This window comes from Grammomys surdaster, unplaced genomic scaffold, assembly GCF_004785775.1.
Source record: "Grammomys surdaster isolate TR1022 unplaced genomic scaffold, NIH_TR_1.0 125606, whole genome shotgun sequence".
Taxonomy (NCBI): Eukaryota; Metazoa; Chordata; class Mammalia; order Rodentia; family Muridae; genus Grammomys; species Grammomys surdaster.
In genome coordinates, this window is record NW_021620449.1 from 1225315 (window position 1) to 1252830 (window position 27516).

The following is a 27516-nucleotide window of genomic DNA, read 5'->3' on the forward strand; positions in this document are numbered from 1 at the left end:
GAGAGAGAGAGAGAGAGAGAGAGAGAGAGAATTCACACACAGCACACTACAAGAGAGCATTTTCTCATACATGCATCTCTCCACATCACAGGGCACAGCCTGGTCCTCTCCATAAGACATAAGCATGTGTATTGGAACTATTATAAGCCCTTTGTGGAGGAGACCCCATGCCTTTCTGGTGATTGGATAGTAATTCCTGGTTTCTCCTCCCTCAAGTCCCCATTCCCTCTCTACTTAGTAGAAATTGATGCTTCTTTAACTCCCCAGTAAAATTAATACAAGGATAGAAGTTAGGGACAAGAACAGGGGTGTGGGGTCACTCTGCACTGAGGTGTATCTCCATTGTAAACTAAGGATGGGCAGATCAGGCCATCTCATGTTCCAGTTTCTCCATCTGTAAAGTAGGATGAGAATTGTCAACACAAAGCACAGCTCTTGTTCCAAAGAGAAATTATTGGAAGCCAAACATGAGTGACAATGACCTGGCAGCCTTCGTTCATGTTGTCCTAAATGACATCCCATCCTGGAAAGGGTTACATGATTTATTATTATTATTATTATTATTACTATTATTATTATTATTATTATCAGCATCAGATAAAACAAAGTCTCAGGTCAATGAATGTACCAAGTATACTAGTGGTGTGATTAGGCAGGCAGCTCACAGCAAAGCAGTGATGTCTCCTCTGCAGGCTTTGGATGCTATCACATCTTAGCTTTGGATTAGTAGAAGCTAGTGCTTAGCTGAGTTCCAACAGCTTTATTTGTTAGGTCAGATATACAGTTTGGTGATAACATGGCTATTAAGGGGATGGAAGATAACCCAAGGTCATTTTTGGCTCTCAATCTGTACATTCCCATTCTCCATAATCATGAAGTTCTAATCAGTCAGCCTGCAGGTTCATCAAAAAAAAAAATGTGTTGATTTTTTTTCATGGAATTTCAGTTCATAGAACCGTATGTATTGGTCTCTCAGTCAAAGGTTAAAACACAGCTATGTTGAACTACTTCCCCAGCTCTCCCCACCATTGAACAAGGCAAATCTTTCTCTGTTAGTCATTGTGTTTTATTGAGATAGAAAAGCCAGGAATTGCCTCATTCATTGTGGGAGGGGGGTGGAGTTCAATCGATGTGAGGCTCACTCGTGTAGCCCACCGTAACCATGACTACAAAGAGACAACAGAATTCATCATTATTATCAAAATTCCTCATTCGTGGCAATTCTTAGCTAAAAAGTATTAAAGACTTCAGATATACAAATCTAAAAATATCACACATCATTCAACAGTAGGACATTGCTTTTCAAACACTCCTTAAATATGCCAGGTGGCTCTTCTCCTTCCCTAGTTCTGTGAAGAAGTGTCTGACACAGCCTTGCTTGTAGCCTTCCCCTCTCTTCTCTGTCCTCAAGGAGACCAGGCTGGACAGATGTCCCAGGCAGGATTATGACACCTGCTCTGCAACCTTCTTGTGCTGGCTCTGGAAGCGACTCTCGCTGTTGGGAGACTCCTCCTTCTGTGGGTTCACTGTGCTAGGGTGCCCAGCCATCTCAATCCAGGGATGCTGTAGGACCTGGTGGGCCGTGTACCTCTTCTTTGGGTCCACCACCAGCAAATTTCTCACCAGATCTTTGGCATCTGTGAGAGTGGGAGAAATTGGGAAAAGTATGGTGAATGAGAGTGGCTCTGAAATGTTCCTTCCTTCCAAAGCATGGAGTAGGAACCCACACATCCACATTAGCACTGGGGAGGGGTGGCTAATAAACTTTCCTTGTCCAGGACAACATGACAGAAGACAGAAAAATCCCAGACCTGTTCCAGCCCCTCATGACCACTGAGCATTCACAATCAGGTTAAGCTAAAACAGGAGGATTACTTGAGTCTGAGGCTAACATAGGTGAGCTACAGTTACATAGTGAGTTTCTGGATAGCCTGGGGTACTGAGTGAGGTCCAGTCTGAAAGAAAGAGAGAAAAAAGAAAGGAAGGAAGGAAGGAAGGAAGGAAGGAAGGAAGGAAGGAGAGAGGGAGGGAGGGAGGGAAAGAGAGAGGGGGTAGGGAGAGAAGAAGAAAATGGAAAAGAAAGGAAAGGAAAGAGAAAAGGACAAAGAGGAAGAGAAAGAGGAAGAAAACAACAGTGGATGGGAGAGAGGAGGAAAAGAAAGGGAGGAGAGGAAAGGGGAATGAAAGGCTACAGGAAAAAGAAAAAGGGGAGGAAGGACAGAGGAAATGATAGAGGGAAAGAAAGGGAAGAGGAAATGGAAAAGACAGACAAGAAGGAAGAAGAGAAATCCGGCTTTAATGAGACCTCAGTGTATTGACTCTGAAATCATTCACAGTTAGAGTTGGCTGTGTGTGACCAGGGCTTAGAGCACAGCTGTACAGGACAGCCCTTTGGTTTTTTATGTCCACTTCTAACATCTACATACCCAGGCCAAGGAGACAGACAACAAGCACCATGTCTCCGTATTTTAGTTTTACAACAAACTAACAAACTTTTAAATAAAACATGTCCCCTTTTCCTAAGCTAATAAATATGTCTGCATACTAACAAAACTGAAAGACATGTAAAGAAACCTAAGCAGTCATTAACATGAAATCAAATGAATTTCACTTCCTGCTCAAGTCCATGGTGATCCTAGAGAGATGGAAAGACGATTAGAAAGAAGATCCCACCTCCCACCCCACCCCCATCCACCCTCACCCCAAGGTGCTGCAGGGAAAAGCCTCACAGGTCTGGCCCTGCCTGCAGTTGCTGAGCAGTCACATCCAGCTGCTGCTAAGAGACCCACAGCAGCTGCAGCCTTCCTGCCCTTTCACTAAAAGCCTAGCCTCCTCTCCCCTGCCCAGGAATCAAACGCAACCTGAATAAAGGCACACAGCATAGATCACATATGAACTAAGCCTGGTTCTTTGGGGTCCAGAACCCCCCTGTCTCCCCCACTCCCACCACCAAAACCTTTAAATGTAGAGCCCTTCTTTGTCTGGTGAGCCTTGGAGCCTTGTGCTTCATACCTCCACTGTGCCATGCTTGTGCTGTGTCCGCCATTCAATTTGGCTCCATTCTCTCAAACCTACTCACTTCTCTCCCCCACCCCAAACCTAACTGGTAGGCAGGGTAGTGGGTAAGTAGACAAAAGAACACCCTCTGCCCTCCCAACCCTCACCTCCAACTCTCACCCCCACTCTGCAGCCTTTCCCTCCTGATTTGTGGTACACAGAAAGAAAACACTCAGCTTTTCACCCTTATTGAAAGGTGCCTCCGATTCCATTATCAGCTGTTCCCACACCTGTCAACCCCTCCTGTACACCCTTCCGGCAATGTCTAGAGCCTAGAAGCCACAGATTGATTTCTCCTGCCCTGCCTGGTTCAAGCAGGGCAGATTTTGCACCTGTTATATGACTTTTTTAACCTGATCATCCAATGGCCACTTTGGAGTGCAAATCACTTTAGTCCAGTAACCATTGCAATCAACGGAGCAGAACAATACTTGAGTAGCTAGCTCTGTGATGGTGGTAGCTACTGATACCTTCTAGTAGAAGGAGGGAAGAGAAGGAACCATAGCTAGGAGTCCTGCCATTTCTTCCTTTGCCCAACTATAAGTGATCTTGGGAGGGGCTGAGTATATAGAAAAAGAAAGCTGACAGAAAGGCTGACTCCATAAAGCATCTTCCACAAGCTCATCATCCATGATGGGTGGGATAGCCCACGTTGAGGTCACCCTTGTTCCTGAAAGTCACCCTTCACCTATATAATGTAAGTAAATTCAATCAACACACTGGTCCCCAAGTCACCCTTTCATAGAATTGTTGCTTTGGTCTGTCTGTGGGTATATCTGGAGTAGACAGATGTTTGGTCATGGCTACTGAGACCAGGCCGAACAGTGTTCCATATTATTGAAACCAATGTCTTTTTCAGACTGTACCTTGCCCCGAGAGATTCTAAGTAGTATTTGACTCCATCTTGAGGATAGAGGAGGGCTGTGCACCTGGGTGAACATTAATTCATACCATTCACCCCAGTACCAGTCATGAGGCACAGGCCTATAACTTATTCCCAGGAGTAGAAAAATGTGCCACTTATAAATTTATTGGAGTGAATGGAGACCATTGGGTAACATGAGCATACTAAAATTATATCAGGAAAACAAAGCCTAAGATTTAAACATACCAGACTGAGAAAGGGTACAATGAACTAACTTGGACCATAGCACCTTAATGGCAAGAGTCCCCACCAACCTGTCATCTGACACCTGGAATGTGCTTCAAAGACCAACAGGGAGAGTGTTCCCAGCTGTCCCTGGGGTTCAGTTCAGCTCTGTACACACTGCTGGCACTGCCTACCCAACTGCTGCCTGCCCATCCTCCTATTTGCCTGTCTGGACCTGCCACCTATCCAGCCACCAGTTCTAGCCACAGATCAGACCGATCAATCCTGTGCTTCAACCTCTTAGCCAGACTCAACAACACAACTTCACTCTCAAACCCCATGAGTCAGAGCCACCTGACTAACAATGGCAGCCTTGTAACTGTCTCTAATTTGGGTCCCTTATCTTATCAATACAGATTCCACTAAAATTCCTATCTGCCCATATCTGAAACTTCATGAATGTTTTTGGCAACCCCCTTTAACCCTGTGTATCTATTCAGTGTGTGTGCATGTGCATGTGTGTGTGCGTGTATGTGTGCATGTGTGTGTGTGTGTTTACCCTGTGATATATGATATGAGAGTTGATGTTAGTAATTAAGATTGGAATAAAAAAAAAACCTGTGTTAACCTTGGCGCAATTATTAATCTGGCAAATTGCTGCCATTAAGATTGCTTTGTAAATTTATTTTTACTAAATAAGTTCTGCCATGGTGGGAAGAGACATGGGGGAGATGGGGGAGTGTGTTTATCTATGTTGCTGGCATAGCATGCTCAGGACAATGTTTTGTCCAGAAAGAGTTACTGTAGCACGTCCCTTCTAAACCCCAAGAGTGTCGCAGACTGGAAGACCAGATCTAAACGGAGACTTAACCCAGTCTCTCATTTATGTGTGAGGACAGTTGAGCACCACTGAAAGTTTCACCCACACCCTCCAAATACCTCTCCAGAGCACTCTTTAAAGGAGTAGGAGGAGGCCCACAGCCTTCCTTCTCATCACAGGAAGCCCCTGAATCTCACCATCAGAAATGTTGTCCCAGTAAGGAGAGAGGAACTCAAACTGGCCCGTTTGGATGATGTTGAAGAGCTCGTCTTGGTCCCTCTCAGGACTTCGGAAAGGGGGGAAGCCACATAAGAGGATGTACAGGATCACACCTGCAGCCCACATGTCTACCTCCAGGCCGTAACCTGCAAGAACACAGAGGGAGGCAGCTCAAAGGTATTAAACTCTTATCTCTTGAACTGTGCAACAACAGCAAAAGCAAAAGTTCTTTCTCCCTTAGGTTGCTTTTATCTGGTATTTTGTTGCAGAAAAAGAAGAGTAACAAATATAGTAACTGATTATAATGTAACTCTTTAGAGAGGAGGTATACAAAGTAATTGTCCTAGTTAACTAAAAACTATCAACTTGACATAGCCTAGATCTCTTAAGGAGGGAGTCCCAGTTGAATGTGAGCCTATGAGGAATATCTGTAGAGAATCTTCTTGAGATTTAATTGATGTTGGTAAAAGAGCCAAGCCCCCTATGGGCAGTACCATCCCTAGGCTTGAGATGAATACGAAGGCTAGTTAAACTTGAGCCCATGAGCAAGCCATCAAGCATCACTCTTCCTTGCTTTTTTTTTTCCGGAATTCCTTGGTTGTGAGTGAGTTTTCTGGCTGGAATAGCAAGCAGTCTGCCACCTGCCTTGCGTGTACATCCTGACTCCGTAAGTGATTGACTGTGACCTGGAAGTGCAAGATGAAATAAGCCTTTTCCTCACCTGAGTGGCTTTTGCTCATTGTGTGTTCCACAGGAACAGGATGGAGCTACTAGCTCACCAGTTTAGCCATCAGATTGAAGAATCCCAATAGGATACATGTGATGGTTTGTATATGCTCAGCCCAGGGAGTGGCCCTGTTGGAGTAGGTGTGTCACTGTGGATGTGGGCTTTAAGACCTTCATCCTAGCTGACTGGAAGCCAATATTCTGCTAGCAGCCTTCAGATGAAGATGCAGAACTCTCAGCTCCTCCTGCACCGTGCCTGCCTGGATGCTGTCATGTTCCTGCCTTGGTGATAATGGACTGAATTTCTGAACCTGTAAGCCAGTCTCAATTAAATGTTGTCCTTATATGATCATGGTATCTGTTCACGGAAGTAAAACCCTAACTAAGATAATACATTTATCTTATGGGACATCCCATCCTTGCCAACAGGACAACAGTGTGGGTCTGTATTGATATCTCTTGATGAATGTGAAGATTTAACTCCTCCCACCTCATTTCCTCAGAGAACTTCTCTTCAATACCCCGTTTTAGCTGGTGTGCTTTCCCCACACACTCACACTAATTCATTTTGTCTTTCACCTTATTCGTCTTTGCTTGCATTACAATGTCCTGTGTCTTCCACTGTTCTCATACACCTGTCATTCAACATCTCAACACTTCCTGTCTGGGATTAAGTTTAGGCTCAGCCCATCCAACCCACCGACTCTCTAAATCCAATGAAAGCAGTCTCAGGTCTCCACGCTCTGTCCTCACACATGCTGTCTCCTCATCACAGCTCCCAGGTGCCTTTGTCAACTGGAACTACCCTTGCCTTCCGCCTTTGACCAACCTTTCAACCCACCCAGAATATCTGTCTCAGCTAACGGGTAAATCCAGTTCACAATGCCACAGCCATCAAGTTATCTTCCGTACATTTTCTGTTTATGTACAGAAACAAACTTTACAAAGTATGTTGTCAAAGCAGTTCATTGGATCTACACAAATGAGGAACGAATATTCATGGAGTCCAAAATGAGATTTCTTTTGCCTTTAAATGGAGGTTCACCAAGGAATTTTTAAACTTTTAGTGTAAGAAATGTTTCCATTTTCTCCCATAGTGTCAGACCTGAGTACAAATGGCCTTCTTTGAGTAGATTTCTCCCCCTGTTCTCTCTTTTTCTTCTCATTGTCCTGGCTACACACACAGACACACACACACACACACACACACACACAGAGAGAGAGAGAGAGAGAGAGAGAGAGAGAGAGAGAGAGAGAGAGATGCATGCACATACACGGAGCAATGCATGCACTCACACAATCAAATAAATAAATAAATATTTTTAATCAAGCCTGAGTTCCCACTCTCTGAGATTATTGGAAACACTAAGTAAGTCATTTGTCAATTGCAAAGTTTGAGTACCAAAGAGCAAATGGTAACACTTACCTTTCTCAGAAAGAATTTCGGGAGCTACGTATGTTGGTGTCCCACACACAGTAAATATAGGCCTCACCACATATTTGGCCAGGCCAAAATCAGCCAGCTTCAAGATGGTAGACTTGTCTTCATTTCGCTGAACCTAGAAGGGATCAAAACACCAAAAGCATTAGGGACACTGAGGCAGTAGCGTGTGTGTGTGTTGGGAGCCGACTCCTAGCCAAAAACGGCTATCATCTTTGCAGCCATCTCAAGCCATATACCCTGACAAGAGACTTGTTTTCAACAGCCTACAACAGCTGAGCACACTGATAAACATGTTGTTTTTCTCACATATCTTGTTTTGTTGTTTAGTGCCGCCAGCAGCTAGGCACACGTGGTCTCCACACTGCTAGCTAGGCACACTTGATATCCATGCTGCAAGGCACATGACATAGTGCCTTCAGCTGTGCTTGTCCACGAGGGCAAGGCACATGGTAAAGGGTTTAAATACCCAGGATTTCCTTTCAATAAATGAGACTTGATCAGACTCCCTGTCTTGTCTCCATTCTTCACGTCTTTATCCCCTACGTCCCCACTCTCTCTTGCTAAGCCCTGACCCGCAGACCGGAGCAGCAGAAGGGGCCATTACAAAGTAGCCCCCGAACTTGGGGCAGCTGGGGAGCTACATGTGTGTATGTACAACCAGGGACACTGAGACAGTAGTATGTGTGTGCAACCTAGAACACTGAAACAGTAGTGTGCATGTGCAACCAGGAACACGGAGACAGTAGTGTGTGTGTACAGCCAAGTCAAAGCAGCAGTGACCCATCTAAGTCACAGGGTGTCCCAGGATAGACACGCCCAACCTGACCTCAATGCAGCTGCTCACATTTTTCAGCCAAAGAACCAGAGTCAGGTTCACTGCACCATCCAGTTCAGCATCAGGTGTTATCAAATGTGATGTTAAAATTCATTGATTAAAACTCAGTTTCTCAGCTGCAGTGGGCACGTGTGTATGTCCAATAGCAACCTGTGAGTTGGGCACCATGCTGGACAGTGTAGATGGAAACCATTTCCACTGGACACTACTGTGTTCTAACAAGGGTCAGTGGCCCTTTGAACATAAACTAACTTGTGTAAGAACAAGCAAAGGTCTAGAGGGATGGTGAGATGGCTCAGTGGGTAAAGGAGCTTGCCAGCAAAACTAATAACCTGAGTTCAATTCCCAGGACCCATGGGCTGGGAAGAGAGAGAACTTGACTCCAACCTCTACATAGGACACTCCCACCCCACTACAGATAGACAAATGTGTGCTATGCTCCACATGGAGGACATGATGATGGTCAAGCCCAGTACGATCTTGCTCCAAGTTCAAAGTGCATGGTAAGACCGTACCGTGTAAGCTGATTCCATTTGGGGAAAATTTAAATACCAGACTCAGATTCAAACTCCAGCCTTCTTCACTATCAATAAGCACCTATCTGACTAAACCAAAGATCAGCTGTCCGTATCACATCACAGGGGCCAGGGGACAAGGTCAGATGCACAGCACTGCTAATCCAGGTACTAGGTAAAAACTTACTGGACAAAACAGGGTGCTTTTATCAAAAAAGAAACTCGCTGTTGCTGCCATACCTGAGAGAGGAACATCTGGGTTGTCTGCAGCTCACATCCTGTGTTTCTGCTGGATCTGAGCACAGATCTCCCATGCTTGTATCAGCACTTAGAGGTGGGGGCTAGGGGACTGGTGGGTCTCCCCATGTCTGAGTTATGGTGACAACTGGCATGCAGGCTGGGGTAGTCATCTTGTCTCTCCTTCCCAGGTAGATGGTTAGATCCTTGTGGTCTTTAAGAATGCACCCCTCCCTTATAAAACCTCCAGTTAAATTTGAAAATGAAATAGCAGAATTGCGAGTATGGACCAATAGAATGACACCTGAGTGGCATCTACGACCTCAGGTAGAGGTACTACTTCCTGAACTACATAAGACTGTAAAATCACTATTTGGCCATCAGCTTCCTGATAAAGAATAAGAACGTACCATTGTGACCTCCCAGAATTCAGCCATGGGCCTGTCAATCAACGGCAGGAAAGCCCTTCAGGGAAAGCTATTCTAGAGACTTTAGAAACAGGAGAAAGTCTTCCTGAAGTGTAGGTAATACAGGTTGGTAGGTAATACAATGTCCCCACTTGGGAGTATGTCTAACACAGAGTGGTCCTTTTGGGCATCGCCCTCCTTAAAGTGTTACACTTCCCTGCCATAAGCACAACCATCTCCATACTGTCCTCTGTGTGTCACCTCTAAATTCTCTCAATGGAGATTTCAAAGCGGAGCTTGAGGGAGATCCTAATGACATCATATCGTCACACATGAGGTTCCTGCCCATGAGCTGACATTTCCACAAGTGGCATGTGTCTTAATTGCTGAGTCTGGGTCAAGACTGGTATATGGACGGAAACAATGACAAAGGGGAAGGCTGGAAAACCCAGCAAGGCTGACAGTTAAGAAAGCACATGCACACCTCCCTGCCTGCCCATCCAGGAGCCACTGAGCTGCTGACCCATACCTAACTCTGGCTCACTTCCAGTCTATAAAATGCTTTTCTTCCTTAATAAGCTCTCTGTTTCTATCACTACCCCTGTGTCCAGGTCCATTTCCACGTCCTGAGAAGGTGGAAATCCCAGTAAAGGTGTCCTGCAAACCCTGTACAAGCCTCTCTACATCATTGGCTTCTTAGTTAACCTAGCCAAAAACAAACTATAGTTTTGGATCCAAAACCCAGTTCTGCTCACTCTATACACAGAGGCAGATACAGCCTGAAAGAGACAACAGAATAATTTAGGCTAGAAAGTCTAGTTGGGAAGGAAAGGAAAACAAAATATTGTTGGCGCCTGGAATTGCCAGATGGACCGTCTCCATCCATCATATGACTACGTAATTGTTGAGAAAAAAAATGTTCCCCACAAAAATATTTGCAAATATTTCCAGCCAAATGATCAGAATCAAAAGTATCTGGCCAATTCAATACACCAAAATAAAATGGATACTTCTATCAAAAAAAGTAATTGGAAACTCACAATTCCAAAGCCTACCCCAATGGTCCAGTAGAAACCAGATGAAATGTTCCAGAACTCAGGCTTTTATCTAAAATTATATTATATTTGATGTCCCTAATATGTCTTCAAAACAGCACATTAGTTTTTAAATGACTCTCTGGGCCTGTCTAAAACATAACATGCTGCTCTTGTCTCCTAGGAGTTCAGCTTTTCCCACCTGGAACATCACCCATTGCTGGGAAGGACTGATGTGGTAAAGACTCCAGTTCTACTCTCATGGTTTCTTTAATAGTCTTAGAGTTGCCTATTATTATTTTCTCATGTGTTTACCTATTTATTTTTGTGAGAGGTGGTACATTGGGCACGTATTGTGTAGATACAGGTACCCATGAGAGGTGGTACATTGGGCATGAATTGTGTAGGTACAGGTACCCATGAGAGGTGGTACATTGGGCATGAATTGTGTAGGTACAGGTACCCATGAGAGGTGGTACATTGGGCATGAATTGTGTAGATACAGGTACCCATGCACGGATAAGGACATCGGCTGTCTTCCCCTCCCCAATCTCTCCATCTTATTTAGTGAGACAGATCTCTCACTAACTTACTTTCAGCGAGGCTGGCTGGCCAGCAAGTTCCTGGTACCCGCCTGTCTCCGTTCTCCAACACATCGATTACAGGTGCACAGTCATGCCCAGTATTATGTGAGTGACAGGGATTTGAACTCAGGTCCTCTTGCTTTCATAGCAAGCACTTTTACCCAATGACCATCTCCTCAGCCCTTCTCGAAGCTGTCATTGGCTTTGCTATACAAACAGGTTCATTCCTCTTAAGGCTAGGCAATGTGTGAGTGGTTTTTTTTTTGCATCTTAATACACTGCTTTGCAACACTACCTATCTTACCATCAAGTCAGACCTCCACCCAAACAAGAAATTTGTCTAACACATCTCTCCACCAGACACTTGTACATCTCAGGTCTATACCTGCTGACCCAGAAGTCCATCCCTACCTGCTTTCTCAAATCCCCTCTGAGGTGACAGTGAATAAGGATGCATCCCTTCCAAAGATGGGAAGCAAGGACCATGAACAGCCCACCCCACCCCAACCCTAAGCTGGCTTTCTGAATTCTCTATGTTATGACCCCAGGACTCCCGGCAAGTCCTTTATGGGGCTTGGTTTCTGGGGTGGAGACAGGGAACACTCAGGACACTCAGGATCTGGCCGTGAAGCCAAAGGCCCCATTCAATGTCCACTTCAATGCCTATGTCTCAAAAAGCCTTTCAGGCTTTCCTGGGTTTGGAAGCCATCCTGCCCTGGATCTACTTCCCTGTGTCTCAGCTTACCCACAACCCACATCTCCAAGTTTATCTAAACACACTGTTCTGGACCATGTTCTTGCTGGGCTAATCCAGGCCCTCTGTCAGACAGTATATTAAGTGACGGCTACACCCAGCCTGAATGACTGACTGATCTGTCTCTCTATGTCCCTCTTTCCAGCCACACCAGAGTGTCCTGCTTTGAATCCAGGTGGTCTGCACTAGTGATGTGAGCATGGGATAACTACACATGTGCCCCAAGGCCTCAAGTCCAAAACCTCAAGAAGAAGAAAAAAAAAACTTTTTTTTTTTGAGATAGGGTATCATGGAGACCAAGCTAGGTAGCTCAGGGTAACTTTGAACTACTGATCCTCTCACTTCCAGATCCCAAGTGCTGGGATTATGGGTGTACACCACCATGCCTGGTTAATGCGGTGCTAGGGATCGAACCCGGGGCTTCACGCAGCCAGTACTCTATCAACTGAGCTACATCCGTGTCCCTCAAGAGAGATCTTTACGTTGTAATCAGTTGGCCTCCACTCTGCCTTTCCATAGTCTATCAATTTAAGCATGGTTACGCAATCCGTTGTGAGGTGCACGCCTGTAATCCTAGCACTCAGGAGGCTAGAGAATTCCAGGCCACTTGCCACTGTACAGCGAGGAAGATCCTATCTCAAAAACAAAAAGACCTTAATAAATAAAATTTAAAATGTACTTTTAATCTCTAAGCAGAAGGGGGCAGCAGAGTACAGCCCAGCAGCAAGGCACACTTAAACATTAGGCTCGGGGTAGGCCCATTTATCTCTGCTAAATTCCTGCTTGAGTCTTCATGGCTCTTCGGGCTATTTCCCTCCAAAGCACATTTCCAACTACCAAGGACTGAAGTGATCTTAGAAGAGCCACATCATATCAAAATGCCAGTGCCACAAACTAATTTACACTGGAACATAAAAGGTACTGTAATCCCTGACCATCAACGTTGACAGCCACGCTGTTCACAGCAGCCAAGAAATGGAATCAGCCTAGGTGTCCACCAACCAAAGAAGGGGAAAGAAAAGGTGGCTCATTACACAATGATACTTTATGAAGCCACACGGAAGAAAGGGATGACAGTTGCAGAAAAAAAAATAATAAACAGAACTGGGATTTATTACGTTAAGCAAAGCAACCTAGACTCAGAAAAATCAATGCTACGTGTTTTCTCAAATACAGATCCTGGACTTTCATGTTTATATGTGTGTATAGAGAGGGTGAGTGCAGGTCACACTAGAGGAAGAAAAGAGGCTTCCTGGGATGGAGAGCAAGAGGCAGGGAGGTAAAGAAAGTAATAAAATACCTAGGAGGAGGGGGACCAGCAAGAGGTGCATGGGGGAGGGGGGCTCTGGGGAGGGGTATGGGAAAGGAAGAGCAACAAAAACAAAGGGTGCCTGAAAATACCTTAATGAAAATGGCTTATGCCAGGAAGTCATGCAGCCCAGAGCCAAGCCAGAGCACAGCAGTCTCTAGGCCACTTGTCTTTTCAGACAATGTCAGCCTACTGAGGGAAGATAGTCAAACAACCGCGTTTTCTGAGTTAAATCTGATAGCTTCATATTTCTCTGTACTTAACATTCCTGCTGTGTCACCAGAGAAGATGAGAATCAAAGGACATGAGGAACAGCTTCACGCTCACCCTGCTGTTCTTTGAGAGCCTGGTAGACTGGCTCCATCACTGCAGGGCCAAACCTCCCAATTTAAAAACACACACAGCCCATTTCTACACACCTCTTCAGCTACTATTCTGTTCTATTTTGTGATATCCTTCACACACACACACACACACACACACACCTGCATGCACCCACAGCTGCCATGCATCCTGAAACAGAAACCTTTATCTCCACACACATGCATATTTTCACCGTATGTGATCCCCTGAACTCAGTCAAGCTCACATTGCTATAGGTACCCTGGAGTCTTCTTCCTCCATCAAAAAGATGAGTCTGGTACTATCTAGCTGCAGGTCAGAAACACCAGAGTCCTCCCTCCTCACCCACCATCCCAACCCATCCACAGGAATGACCACCTGCCCCTATTCACTTCAGCAGAATACCAAATAACAACAGGGAGCTTACCTCAGATGGGGGAACAGCCCCAGATTCCTCCCCTGACCTTACATTAACTCCAACAGACAGGACTTTCAGAAGATGAATCAGACTCTTCTAGAAGAAACTGAGCCTAGGGAGAGCTAGATCTTGGAAACTCACAGAGGAGATCTGCTTAGCCACTTTCTCCAACTAAAAGAATCTTGAGAAATTTAATCTTCGATCCTCAAAGGGCCCAAGAGAACACATCCTCCTAGGAAGGTGGCAACAAGATATGGCCAGTATTCGCTAACAAAATGATCTGAACTAAAGCCCTGTTTCATCTAACTCTGTCTCTTGTGATTCTTTGTTAATTGCTGAAGTCCGTGTTTCTTAATTTCATGCAGTCTGGCCTGATGAGATGCACCGAATGGTTATTACCAATGTTTAAAACTGGTAATGCCTGGAGCATTAGTGAGAAAACACTGGGGTGTGTGCCTAGCTTCTGGCTAAGGAGAAAGGAGTCAGAGCTGCCTGTGGATCAAGGAGAATGGCCACTACTGAGTCCTTGTATATCACAGCGGAAGGGAGAGGGGAAAAGGACATAGAGAATTAAGGTCAACAAAACGACGGAAGACGTTCACGTCAGAGGAAGAATGGGCAAGCGATGTGTGAGTCGTCTTCACTCTAGGCTTTTCTTATCACTCTTGAGGACACCTAACAGTGCACAGTCCCAGCCATACTCAGTAGGTAGATGGCCAGACAAACCTACTTCATCCTGGAACCAACAAGAAAGGATCTGCCTTTGTCTTCGCCCAAGCTGTGACCTGTTCCTGCCATGCCACTCCATGAAACCATTTCTGCTGCTCCAAGTACTCAGAGCTGTAGCACCTGGGAACAGTGACAAGACCTAGGAAAGGCAACGTTCCACATGTCAGAGAGAGGAGCAACTGATCGTCCGACCATCTCATCCCTCCCAGCTCCTTCCCTGAACAAGATTCTACTCTCCTTCCCCCTCCCACTGGAGAAGGTGCTTCTAGAAGGACTCTGCTTGAGCCTAACATCCCTTCCATCACTGCCCGCTCACCCAGCTGTCTTGGCTGATACCTAGCCTGTATACTCCCCATCCTGGGTGAGCTGCTCTAATTACCACCTCTTCTCAGGCTCCTGTGGTTTCATCTCTCCTTCCCTGGGATTCAGTCAGCACTACACCATTCCCTCCAGGGGACCACATACAGGCAGAAGAAGCAATTAACATGGATATTTCTGCAAGCTGGAAAGTCTCATAATTAAAACTTTCTTTGCAAGATCTCAGGAGTCTAAATAACCCTAAGGGTAGAAGAATTCTAATATCAGGAAATGAGATCAGTGGGACCAGATGAACTTGGCAATACAGGAGGCCTGAAATGTTACTCCGGGGCCTAATTATCAGATGTAAATATTTCTGTTGATTAAAACATCATGATAAGCAGCTACGTTCATTAAGAGCTTTTATCGTGCTCAGAAAATGTCTGTAAAAGCAGCTGCACTTACAATCCGATGCTCAGTCAGAAGTTGCTGCTAAAATAAGCATTTCCCAGGCTTAGCAAAGACAGCTCTAATGGAGAGCCAGCAGCCACCTCTTAAAGGAAGAAAGCATTGATTTGACAGTACATGTAGGTAAGTGAAGAATATCAACTGATGGATGGTGGTCACCATGGCAACAATGGTGAATACTGAATCTTGGAAAACCAAACACTTTTGCAACATGACTATTCTATCAACAAGCTTGGAAACAGTATCTGTCTAAGCCCAGACCACAGCAGTTTTCAAGTCCACCTAAAGCTTCATCTTTGTCTGAAGAAAACCAAAAGCCTGGCACTGGATAAGGTTTAGACGCTACACATGATATGCCAAACTTTACCTCGGCAGAAAAAGGACAAACATGTTTCACCTGTTTCAACAAGTGCCCACCAACAGATCACCCAGGAAGAGCAAGGCATTCATTACCTCTTACACAAAAGAAGGTTCACACACAGCTTTCTGCTGTTTGTGAAGCCATACATGTACACATGTACACACACACACACACACACACACACACACACACACTCGTGCACGCATAAAGGTTATTTGGAGAGAGTAAAGCAGACTTTTTTTTTCAAAATCAGAAAACGTTCGAAATGCCAACTGAATCAATAGCCACGAACAAATCTTGTGTTGGGCTGAAAATACTATAGCTATTCACCAGCACGAGACTTGTACACACATACAAGTATATACTCATATAAAAAAAATATAGGAACATGGCAGGGAGAGAGACTAGTTAGGAAGGATTTTGTGGGCCGCAGCAGGAGGGGACAAGATGCTTGTGGGAGACGACTCTGTTCCTAATATGTTGTACACATGTATGTAAATGATGAAAACTTATTACAGCTAATCTGTAGTTTGCCATCTCCCTCTCTCTAACACACACACACACACACACACACACACACACACCCCACTGCCTCAAAGCACTAAAAGGTCTCAGCTGTGATGTTTAATTCTACAAAGATCTGCATCTGCTTAACCTTTCAGAGGTATTTGTCCACACCGAACAGATCATCCTTACAGTCCCTGCTGCCTAGAGCATCTTCTCATGCCCAACCAGCCATGGAGCTCACTCTCCCGTGACACACGGCTGCCAAGTGCATCTGTCACACAGTGAGAACAAGTTGAGCCACAGACTGATTCCAGGACTGTGTCCTGGCCAGAAAATACAAGGTAAGCCAACTGTCCCCAAGTGAAAATAGTCCCAGAGAACACCTGATCTCACATGTGGAAACTGTGGGCGTGGGTAACTAGTGGAATGCATTGGCTGGTGTGTGTAGGAAATGCCCAGCTCACAGGACCTACCCTGAGCTCTCAGAAGAATCTCTTCTGCTTAAAGGGCTCAGTAAAAACAACAAAGGAAAGAACAAAGACTCTGTTGAGAGTCTGGACGTCAAATGGAGAAAATGGCTCTGTTCAGAAGATAGAAACAACAAAAAGACTGAACAATGGGGGTTGTAACTCAGTTTGTAGCATGCCTGTCTAGCATACTGAAATCCTGCGTTCATTCCCATAAACCAGGTGTGGCACATGCCTGTAACCCCAGCATGAGCGAGACGGAGGTGAGACAATCAGATGTTCAAGGGCATCCTCGGGCTACACAGCAAACTGAGGCAAGTCTGGGATATATCAGTGAATATATTAGCCAAAAAATGTGATAATAATAATAATAAAGAATTTTTTAAAGCAATAGAGAAGGCATAAGGACTCCAGCAAATATAAAAATTTAATTTCCCCAAGAGTCTTATTGGAGGCTAATTTGGACCATTCAGGCAGACAGCCAAATTATTCTTGCAATTCTATTAAAGTTGGCAAAAACAGGAGTCCCTGAGTTAATGGTCAACATAAACCTTGTTTCACAGGAAAATTAGCTTGACCCCGTCTGCCTTTAGGCTGCTCGTGGGGACAGTTCACAGACACAGCTCTGCAGCCTGGAGAATTAAACAGAACACACTAAATTCCTGACCTCTTTGCCCCGTCCAAAAGAAAAATAAATGTGACTTATTGGCATAACTGTCTCATTCACTATTGCTTTGTCTGAGTGGCCCTTCATGATAAATGACTGGGCACCATGGTTCTTTCAATATGCCGGTCTTGATGATATCAGCAACCAGTGGAGTGTTTGCTGTTTCCCAGGCAGCACGGAATGATGGCATCCAACTAATGTCTGTTAGCTGTTGGCCGTGTGTGACAAAGCTTTTCTCAGTTTCTTGGTAGAGCCTGAATAAAATGGTGCCTGCTTTCATGGACCTCTTTCCAGGGGGAGAAGGAGGAAATAGAAGGAAGTGTAGAGCCGTGGAAGACAGCTCAGTGTGTAAAGAGACTTGTGCAAGCCTGACGGTGTAGTTAAATCTTTGGAAACAATATATAAAGCCAGATGCAGGTGCAGACATGTGGAATACCAGCATTCCTACAAGAGGGTAGGGACAGAGATGGGGAAATGTCCAGAAGCTTCAGGAGCAGCTGCCTTGCAGGGCACAGAAGCAGTAACAAGGAAGACTCTCTAACAAGATGGAAGGAGAGAACCAATGCCAGAAAGTTATCCTCTGACCTCCATGTGTGCATCTGTCCTCCATGTGCACACCTGCAGTCACACACATGCACAGCACATACACACATGCACAGCACACACATAACAATGATAATGATGATAAATATTTTTAATTTGAATATTGAACTGTGTACTGCTCAGTTTTGTTGACTTGACAAAAAAACAAAAACAAAAAACAACAACAAAAAAAAAAACCTAGAGACCCTAAAGTTATCTGGGGAAAGAACCTCAACTGAGAAAATGATGTCACCATTGGGTTATCTGAGGACAAATCTATAGGGCATTTTCTTGATTAATGTCTGAAGTACAAGGGCTTAGGGCACTGTGAGAGGAGCCACTCCTGGGCAGGTAGTTCTGTGTTGTACAAGAAAGCAGGCTGAGAAACCAAGGGAGAAGAAGCCAGGAAGCAGCACCTCTTCGTGGTCTTTGCTCCAGGCTCCTGCCTTGAGTTCTCACCTTGGCTCCTTCAAACCCAGGATTTGTAAGCCAAATAAACTCTCTCCTCCCTAGTTTGCTTTTGACCATGCTGTTCTATCACAGCTAGTGAGACGGCTCAGTTGGGTAAAAAATACTTGCCACTAAGCCTGACGACCTGAATTCCTTCTTCAGGACACGTATGACAGAGAGAAAGAGATAATCCTCCAAGTTGTTCCCCCTTGAAATGTGGTGTGCTCATAACCACCTGTCTCCCTCCATGTACAACACATAAATAAAGCTGAGATTCATTTGTAAATCATTTTTAATAATTTACTTATTTATGTGTATGGGTATTTTGTCTGCGTGTTTATCTGTGCACCATGTGGATGCCTGGTGCACAAGGAGGCCAGAAGAGGACATTGGATCCCCTGGAATTGAAGTTACAGATAGTTAGAAGCCACCATGTTGGAATCAAACCCAGATCCTCTGAAGGAACACCAGTACCATTAAACACTGAGCCATTTCTCCAGCCCCCAATAATTTTCCTTAAAAATAAGAAATAGAATGTGCCAGGTGATGATTTGAATGTGTCAGATGGCGATCCCAGCTATGAAGAAGAAAACAAGACAGAGATGCCAGATGGTGACAGTGTGAGATTTGTTGTGTGACCAAGACTCCCGGGAATGTACTTATAAGACACGCTGGGTTCCTTGCTGCAATAAGAGAGAACACACTCAGCTGGGATCTTTGTCTAACTCAGAGAGCACCCAAAACTCTCAGCAGATTGGTAGATTTGGAAGACTGAATTGGGGACAGTTTGAGGAGAGGTGGGGAGGTAGGAGTAGTTCCATGGTTTCCGTGGTGTGTCTGTTGAGACAGGGCCTTTAGAAGACTGCTCCTGCACTAGAGATAGCCAAGGATGATCCTCATGTCCTGATCCTCCTGCCTCCACCTCCCAAGTGCTGGGTTACAGGCATGTAGCACCACATCTGACTGTCTGATTGGGTGTCTTGTTCCTATGTGCAGGCAGGAGAAGGAGGCAACAGTCTCTGACAGTTGTCATGAGGACATATGACCACATTCACAACTTAATGCATCCTGACATTATTACAAAGAGGCTATTTTTTTTTCCTTGATCTACCCAAGACACAGTGGCCCTACAGGAAGTAGGCAGACATCCTGTGACATTTTTATGTTGAGCAGGAGCATACCATAACCAACTGGGACTAATGTGCTGGCTTCTACATGTCAGGGGGCTGCTGCTTTTTCTCATGTCTATTCTAGCCTAGCTATCCAAGGTACTACTGCTAGTGTTCTATTCTTATTAAATCAGGAAATTAGGACTAAGATGGTTCATTGAGTGAAGATCCTGGCCAGACTAACCTAGACATCTTAGTTTCATTCCTAGAAATCAAGTAAAGGTAGAAAGTGAGATCTGATTCCACAAAGCTATGACCTCTATACGTGATGCTACTGCAGACATACTCCATGCCCACATCACTCACACACACACACATACACACACACACACACACACACACACAGAGAGAGAGAGAGAGAGAGAGAGAGAGAGAGAGAGAGAGAGAGATATGCTCCATGCCCACATCTCTCTTTCACACACACACAGAGACATGCTCCATGCCTCCCTCCTTCTCTCTCTCTCTCTCTCTCTCTCTCTCTCTTTCTCTCTCTCTCTCTTCATCATCATCATCATCATCATCATCTAAGGATGTATTTGGTTGTTTAATCATGTGTATATGTATTATCTGTTTGTGCATGCGTACATGTGTTCAGATGCCTGGGGATGTTAGAAAAGGAATGTTGGATGCTCTGGAGCTGCAGCTATAGGCAGTTGCAAGATGCCAATCATGGGGACTGGGTACTAACCTCAAGTCCTCTAGCAGCAAGCACCTTTAATCACTGAGCCATCTCCCCAGCACCAATAAAGATTTTTAAATAAAATGAGTCAAGAAACTATATGTTATGTGGCTATTTGCTTCTAAGCAAAGCCTTCATTCTTTCAGAGGTCAAAGAGGAAAGCTCTTAGGGCCCATGATGCTTGCTATCAAGTTCCTGAGAATCCTTCCCCCAAGGTTATATAAAGACAGCAAACAACTGCTGTAAGAAGAGACTCAGTGAGGCTGCCTGCAGGCCAAGCAGAGAGGTCCAGGGATACAGCTTGGGTGGATCATCAGCACTGATGCAGGGGGTGAACAGTGAAGCAGCTACCTTGAGTTATCCACACCCCACTCCCCTAAGTAACTCTAATCAAACCATTGGTTCACTAAGCTAAACATGGTTGGCATCATTACTTTGTCTGTCATCTGTGTCCTGTCTGGACTGCATAGGATTTTGTTCCTGTCTCACTAAGAAAAGTCATTCAACAATAAGGTCCAGAAAGGGTAAGACCTTAATCAAAAGAAAGAAACCAAGAAAACCAGGAAGCAAATTTGGGGGACCTGACTTCCTATGCTAGATAGTTTTATGTCAACTTGACACAACTAAAGTCATCTGAGAGGAGGGAGCCATACCTCCATAAGATCAGGTGGTAGGCAAGCCTAAAGGGCATTTACTTAATTAGTGATTGCTGGGGAAGGGCCTATCCCATTGTGGGTGGGACCATCCCTGGGCTGGAGGTCTTGGGTTCTATAAGAAAGCAAGATAAGCAAGCCAGGGGAAGCAAGCCAGTAAGCAGCATCCCTCCATGGCCTCTGCATCAGCTCCTGCCTCCAGGTTCCTGCCCTGTGTGAGTGCCTGCTCTGTCTGAGTGCTTGTCATGATTTCCTTCAATGAACAGTGATGTGGAAGTGTGAGCCAAAGGAGTACTTTTCTCTCACATTTGCTTTTTATCCTGGTGTTTCATTACAGCAACAGAAACCAGGACACTTCTCCACCAGCCTCCTGTGATCCACACACATTTCTCTACAGCTCTGCAAGCTGGGAACTTATTGGCATAGCATTGTCCTAAAAGAGGACACAGAAAGGGTCAGATGATCAATGCAAAGCTTGAGGGAGAAGCCGCCGCCACCAGTAGATGCTCACTGTCTATGCTAGAGGATAAGTAAATGTTCAATAAATTAAGTCACATGGTCACCATCAAAGCAAACATATTTATCTCCTAGGAAAGAGGAAACATTTTCTTCCTTATTTAAATCAAAAGGTTTATATTTCTGTAACAATCAAAACAGATGTATTCAGCAATTTAGGAACCATAACCGAATTTATTTAAGTATTGAAATAAGCATGTTGCCGGGCGGTGGTGGCGCACGCCTTTAATCCCAGCACTTGGGAGGCAGAGGCAGGTGGATTTCTCAGTTCGAGAGTTCGAGGCTAGCCTGGTCTACAGAGTGAGTTCCAGGACAGCCAGGGCTACACAGAGAAACCCTGTCTCAAAAAACCAAAAAAAAAGAAAGAAAGAAAGAAAGAAAGAAAGAAAGAAAGAAAGAAAGAAAGAAAGAAAGAAAGAAAGAAGCATGTTAAAGTAACATAAAGGAATATTCTCGAACATAAAGGTAACACAGTGTGTCTTAGTCAGGGTTTCTATTCCTGCACAAAACATCATGACCAAGAAGTAAGTTGGGGAGGAAAGGGTTTATTCAGCTTACACTTCCACATTGCTGTTCCTCACCAAAGAAAGTCATGACTGGAACTCACACAGGGTAAGAACCTGGAGGCAGGAGTTGATGCAGAAACCATGTAGGGTCCTGCTTACTGGATTGCTTCCTCTGGCTTGCTCAGCTTGCTTTCTTATAGAACCCAAGACTACCAGCCCAGAGATGACACCACCCACAATGGGCCTTCCTATCCTTGATCACTAACTAAGAAAATACCTTACAGTTGGATCTCATAGAGGCATTTCCTCAAGGGAGGCTTCTTTCTCTGTGATAACTCCAGCTTGTGTCAAGTGGACACACAAAACCAGCCAGTACACAGTGTGAAGCAGTTGATATTCACTTTATGCTACATTTTATAGACCCCTCTTGTAACAGCAAAATTCTATACTTACCAGGAGGTTTTCTGGCTTCAGGTCCCGGTGGACGATCTTCTTGTCATGCATGTGGACGAGGGCCTTACACAAGTCTGTGATCATAACTGCAGCATCGGGCTCCGGAAACTTCACATTTTCAATGATGGCGTCGAAAAGGTCCCCTCCTCGCACGTACTCCATGATCAGGTAGATCTCTGCCTCCGATTCATACACCTCATGCAGTCTCACTATGTTGGGGTGAGAGAGGCTCTGGATAATTAAAATCTCACTGTCGACAATGTCCTCTTTACCCTTCAGCTGGGACTTGTCAATAATCTTCATGGCGTAAACCTGCTTGGTCTCTCGGTGCCTGCATTCCTTCACGGTGGCAAAGTTCCCATCCCCAATGACCCGACCGATGTCGTAGTGCTTCTCCACATCCGCTGAGATGATGCACCTGGGCCTCCGCTTCCGGCCACTGGATCGCTCTGGCCTGGTCTCATCCAGCTTCACCTTAGACTCCTTTTCCAGCACCTTCTTTCCTCCTAAGCCACCTGGCTTCTTCTCATGCTCTGCTTCCTTTTCCTCCCCTCGGGTTCTGGGGAGCTGTGGGGGTTCTGCCTGTTGTTCTCTCAGGAGCCAGACGGCATGCTTATTCTGGCACGTGTGCCGGGCATCTCTCCTCACGTCCACTGGACCGTCCTCTGCAGCTGGTGGACCTTCCACAAGGTCCTTCTGGGCCTTGGCTGCACCCTGAGGATGACTCTCCTGGCCTTCTGAGCCTCTGATCTCTTTCTTGTCTGAGTTGCTGTTGGGCCTCCTCAGTTCCTGAGGGGGATCCCTGGGGCTGCTCCGATGGTTGTCGCCCTTCCACCCTTCCTCTCCATCTGTAGACTTTGCCTCAGAAGCCCTCCTGCAGCTCTTGGTCCTCACCAACTTCTCGGAATCCCTCTTCTGACCCCTCCCCAGGTCCAACTCACTGGTTCCCAGGGGGCACTGCTCCCGCTGCAGGCCCAACTGCAGCTCTCTTTCTCTCTTACACTTCTCACATCTGACAATCTCCCCAGAGGTCTTTTCAATCTCCAACCCCAGGTGCTTCTCTCCACTTGCATGATTCTCCTCTTGAATGGCTTCCCTAGGTGAAGGCAAGCCACCATGTTCTGACTCCTGTTTCCCTCTTACCCACTTCTGGGCCCTCGCCTTGTCTTCTGGGGCCAGCTCTGTGGAAGTCTTGCCCTGCTGCCTAGTGACTGCCTTGCTCCCCATCCCCTCACTAGAGCTTCCTACCTCCCCACAGCGGTGACTTCCTTTCAGAAGCTTGCTGGGAGGTCTGCTTCTCAGCCTTGGGGAGGGGACTCTACTGTGAGGGGTCAGAGCAAGAGCCCGGTTCTTAGGATACAGCTCCTCCATAGCCAACTGGATACTCTTCAATGTCAGCGGCTCTTTGCCCATAGCTATGAAAGCATCACCCTCCCGGAAGAAGTCAGACACACTCTTGACCTCCCTGCCCTTGAGAGTGAACAGCTTTCGCACACGGTCATTCTTCCATCGTGGAAAGCCCAAGGCTTCGGAGATATCCGATAGGAGCTGCTCAAAGGTCTGCACTGACCGCCTGTTGAGGAGCAGGGTGGCCTTACGGAGGGGCTGCCCACCCAGCTTCACCACCGTCACCACCCTGGGCTTCAGTGGGCTGTGCTCCACGCGGAAGGAGTGGAGGCTACTCTGAGGGCTAAACATCGGCATGACGGCACCACGTGGCCCCAGGACTGGCTTCTCCAGAGGTCCTCGTCCCGAAGGCAGCCAGGAGCCTGGCAGCTTTCTCTCAGAGATCTTTGAACTTAAGCATTTTAGAGAATGGTCACATGGGCCTCTGTGGCCTGCAACAGGAAAAAGACAAAGGAGGTTAGTCAAAGTGGGCTTAGAGAATCCTTTGGACTTCTGGATTGACTGAAGGAGGGACTGAAAGTGTAACTCCATCACAAAACAGCTAACCAACACACAAGAAGATAGGGGTTTCATTTCCCAGCCACAACAAACAAACAAACAAACAAATAAATAAATAAGATGATAGAAAAATAGATCGATAGATAGACAGATAGATGGATGGATAGATAGATAGATAGATAGATAGATAGATAGATAGATAGATGATAGACAGATAGACAGACAGATATTCTACAGTCACTGAAGGCCAAGGTGGCTCTTTTGGAGAGGCCTCCCCTGAGCCAGGCCACACCTGGGAAACCTAGAGTCAGGGCGTGGCCCACTGAACACAAGTTAAAGCCCCGAACTGTCTGCCTAGGATGCAGCATGCAGCTAAACATTTCAGAACTTCAGGGGTCGTGGATCTTTCCCCATCTTTTTGCCTAGCTAGACTTTCATCTCCTACAAGGAAAGCTCTATGAGAGATGGGATGATGGTAGCAGTTGAGGCAGCCCAGGATTTCCGTGTCCTGGAGTGACATTGCTATAGACTCAGGCAAAGTTTTTGTGCTTCCTTTTTTTTTAATCTATGACAATAGGAAGGTAACATTTCCCTCCCGGTTCTGAAGAGTAAATAGGAAAGTGGTCATAGTTCATTTAACAAAATACCCTATAATCTTAGTGTCGTCGTGTGTTATCATTTCATTCAGTTACGGTACAAGTCTATGTGTACAGCTTTGCCTGGCGTCAGAAACACAGCTGGGCCAGTGGGGGGTGGGGGAAGGGTGCTAAGCTCTAATTGAAAGTTTGCATAAAAGGTTGGTGTAAAGATCTTGAGGATTTTAATCTAAGTAGAGAAACCTCATCTCTAGAAGATTTTTTTCTTTCCTTATTTAAAATAAGATTCATCGCAGTGTTTACAATGTGTGTTCAATAGTTACAATGTACAAAGCCCTAGATTCTATCACAGCACCAAAAAGAAGAAAGAAAGAAAGAAAGAAAGAAAGAAAGAAAGAAAGAAAGAAAGAAAGGAAGAAAGGAAGGAAGAAAGAGAGAGGGGGCAGAGACAGAGAGAGACAGAGAGAAAGAAAGAAAGAAAGAAAGAAAGAAAGAAAGAAAGAAAGAAAGAAAGAAAGAGAGGCAGAGTCAGAGAGAGACAGAGAGAAAGGAAGGAAGGAAGGAAGGAAGGAAGGAAGGAAGGAAGGAAGGAAGGAAGGAAGGAAGGAAGAAGGAGGGGGGAGGGAGGGAGGGAGGGAGGGAGGGAGGGAGGGAGAGAGAGAGAGAGAAAGAGAGAGAGAGAGAACAAACTAGGTATGGTCACACAAGCTGCTGGGGATCTGAGGTAGGAAAATTGCCATGAATTTGAGGCTAGAGGCTGAACTATACAATAGGTTCCAGGCTAGCAGGCTACAAAATGAGACCCAGTTACAGATAAACACACCAGGCATAACCTTTAATCATAACACTCAGGAGTCAGAGGCAGGTGGATTTCTGCTAGTCTAAAGTCAGCCTGGTCTACATGGTGAGCTCCAGGCCAGCTAAGGGATACATATAGAGACCTGTGTCCAAAAAAAAAAAAAAAAGTATGGTTAGAAAGATGGCAGGTGGTTAAAATCAGTTACGATCACGGGCTGACCTTCCAAAAGACTCTAGGTGCTTGATTCCCAGCATCTCCAGAGCAGCTCACAGACATATTGTTCCAGAGGATCCAACAGATTTCCTGGCCTCCTCCGCCACCAGGCATACACACACACATGGTACACATATTTACATGCAGTAAATAAACCCCTACACATAAAGTAAAACAATAATGTTAGTTTTAAAAGGTTATACGCATGGGGCAGGAGAGATAGTCCAGTGGTTGAGAGTACAAACTGGTCTTGCAGAGAGAACCAGCATCTGTCAGGCAGTTCACAACCACCTGTGACTCCAGCTCCAGGGGATCCAGTGCCTTCTTCTAAACTCTGAGGTACTGGACTTACACATGGTCCACACGCACACACACAAATATTTTAAAAATAAGGCAAAAATATTTTTAAGCAATTATATTGTTTAAAATTTCAAAGCGATTACTTCAAAGTGTATTTGAATCAACCACAGCAGAAACCCCACTTGTGCAGGGATGGACAGCTTGGCCCTCATGGCCACACAGAATGTGTTTTGTTTTTTAATTATAACATACAATCTGTTCTGAGACAATTTCTATCTAGGCACATTGTCACTCAGATGACAGAGTCGTAGCGGGCTCTGAGCTTCCCACATGCCATGGGTTTATGAGTTTGACAACCACAGTTACAGTCAAGGGATTTATTTATGGACATCTGTTATACCTTCTCACAATCACTCTGCCCCAGTCGTAGGCAGCAGGAACACTAATCTAACCTGCCTGCATCACGGATCTGAGGAAGGTCATGAGGGAAGAGGGCCATGAAATGCACACATATGTGTGAAGGATGAGTGAAGAGGAAAAAAACTAAGGATCCTCGTATACGGTAGGACCTTGATTCAGTCTTATCAAAACCTTGGTTTCAGAGTCAAAGTATAGGAACGGAGAATGGTGTCTCAGCCAATATCACAGACAGGGGCTTTCCCAAGTGAGGGTAGAGAAAGGATAGGGTAGTCCAAAGCATCAAATATTGGCTGGGGCCAGAGACCACTCCTAGGAAATGTCAAGAAATGAATCAGACACAAATACCAGAAGAAAGAGCATCAGGAACGACCGATGGACAGGAGTTGAGTTGAGCCTTTAGCACTAGTGGGGTTGAGTCCCCTAGTAAGGGCCCAGGACCTGCCATGGAGTTGGAAAGTTTGTCCATGTGGTCTTGAGGTTACTACAAATAAACGCAAATCTCAAGGTGGAGCAGAAATTCCAGTTATTTGGAGAAATGATCGGTCTCTACATGACAGTGTCAAACCGAGGGAAGATACAAGCCTCACTTGGGGGAGAGCAGGAAGCGGGAAGATAGCAAGCTCTGCAGCAGCCTCGAGAAGCTAAATCCCTAGCCCTGCCTTCAAAAGCCATGGGTTGTGGAAGGGAAGCATCCTTTAATGCAAGTCAGAAGAGAGAAGAGTCCTGACAGTCAGGCAAAGAAACACCAAACACACTGGTGACTGTGGGTTTCCATCATGGGAGGAGGCTTGGAAAGACCCCAGAGAGAGGTCTTAGATGGTACATCACGCTGGTGTAAAGCAGTGGATGCCCTCCACACTGGAGAGCAACTTAGGAAGATGTGAGCCATAATGGGACCTGCAACCTCATGAGCACAAACATTGAAAGGCCATGGTATGGATCTTCTGATGAGCAGCTTGACCCTGAGGTACCCAGACCTCAGAGGAAA

General features: G+C 45.5%; 1 protein-coding gene across 1 annotated transcript in view; it reads right to left on the reverse strand.

Moving 5' to 3' along the window:
• Positions 1-633: 633 nt before the first annotated feature.
• Positions 634-27516, reverse strand: part of Dclk3 (doublecortin like kinase 3) — a 51420-nt gene continuing 24537 nt past the window's right edge. Inside the window, exons 2-5 of the mRNA XM_028787123.1 lie at positions 22296-24133; positions 7339-7471; positions 5165-5332; positions 634-1637 (exon numbers count right to left, since the gene is read on the reverse strand). Coding sequence (XP_028642956.1) covers positions 1444-1637; positions 5165-5332; positions 7339-7471; positions 22296-24133 — 2333 coding nt within the window. The 3' untranslated portion in view covers positions 634-1443. The remainder of the gene's footprint in view (positions 1638-5164; positions 5333-7338; positions 7472-22295; positions 24134-27516) is intronic.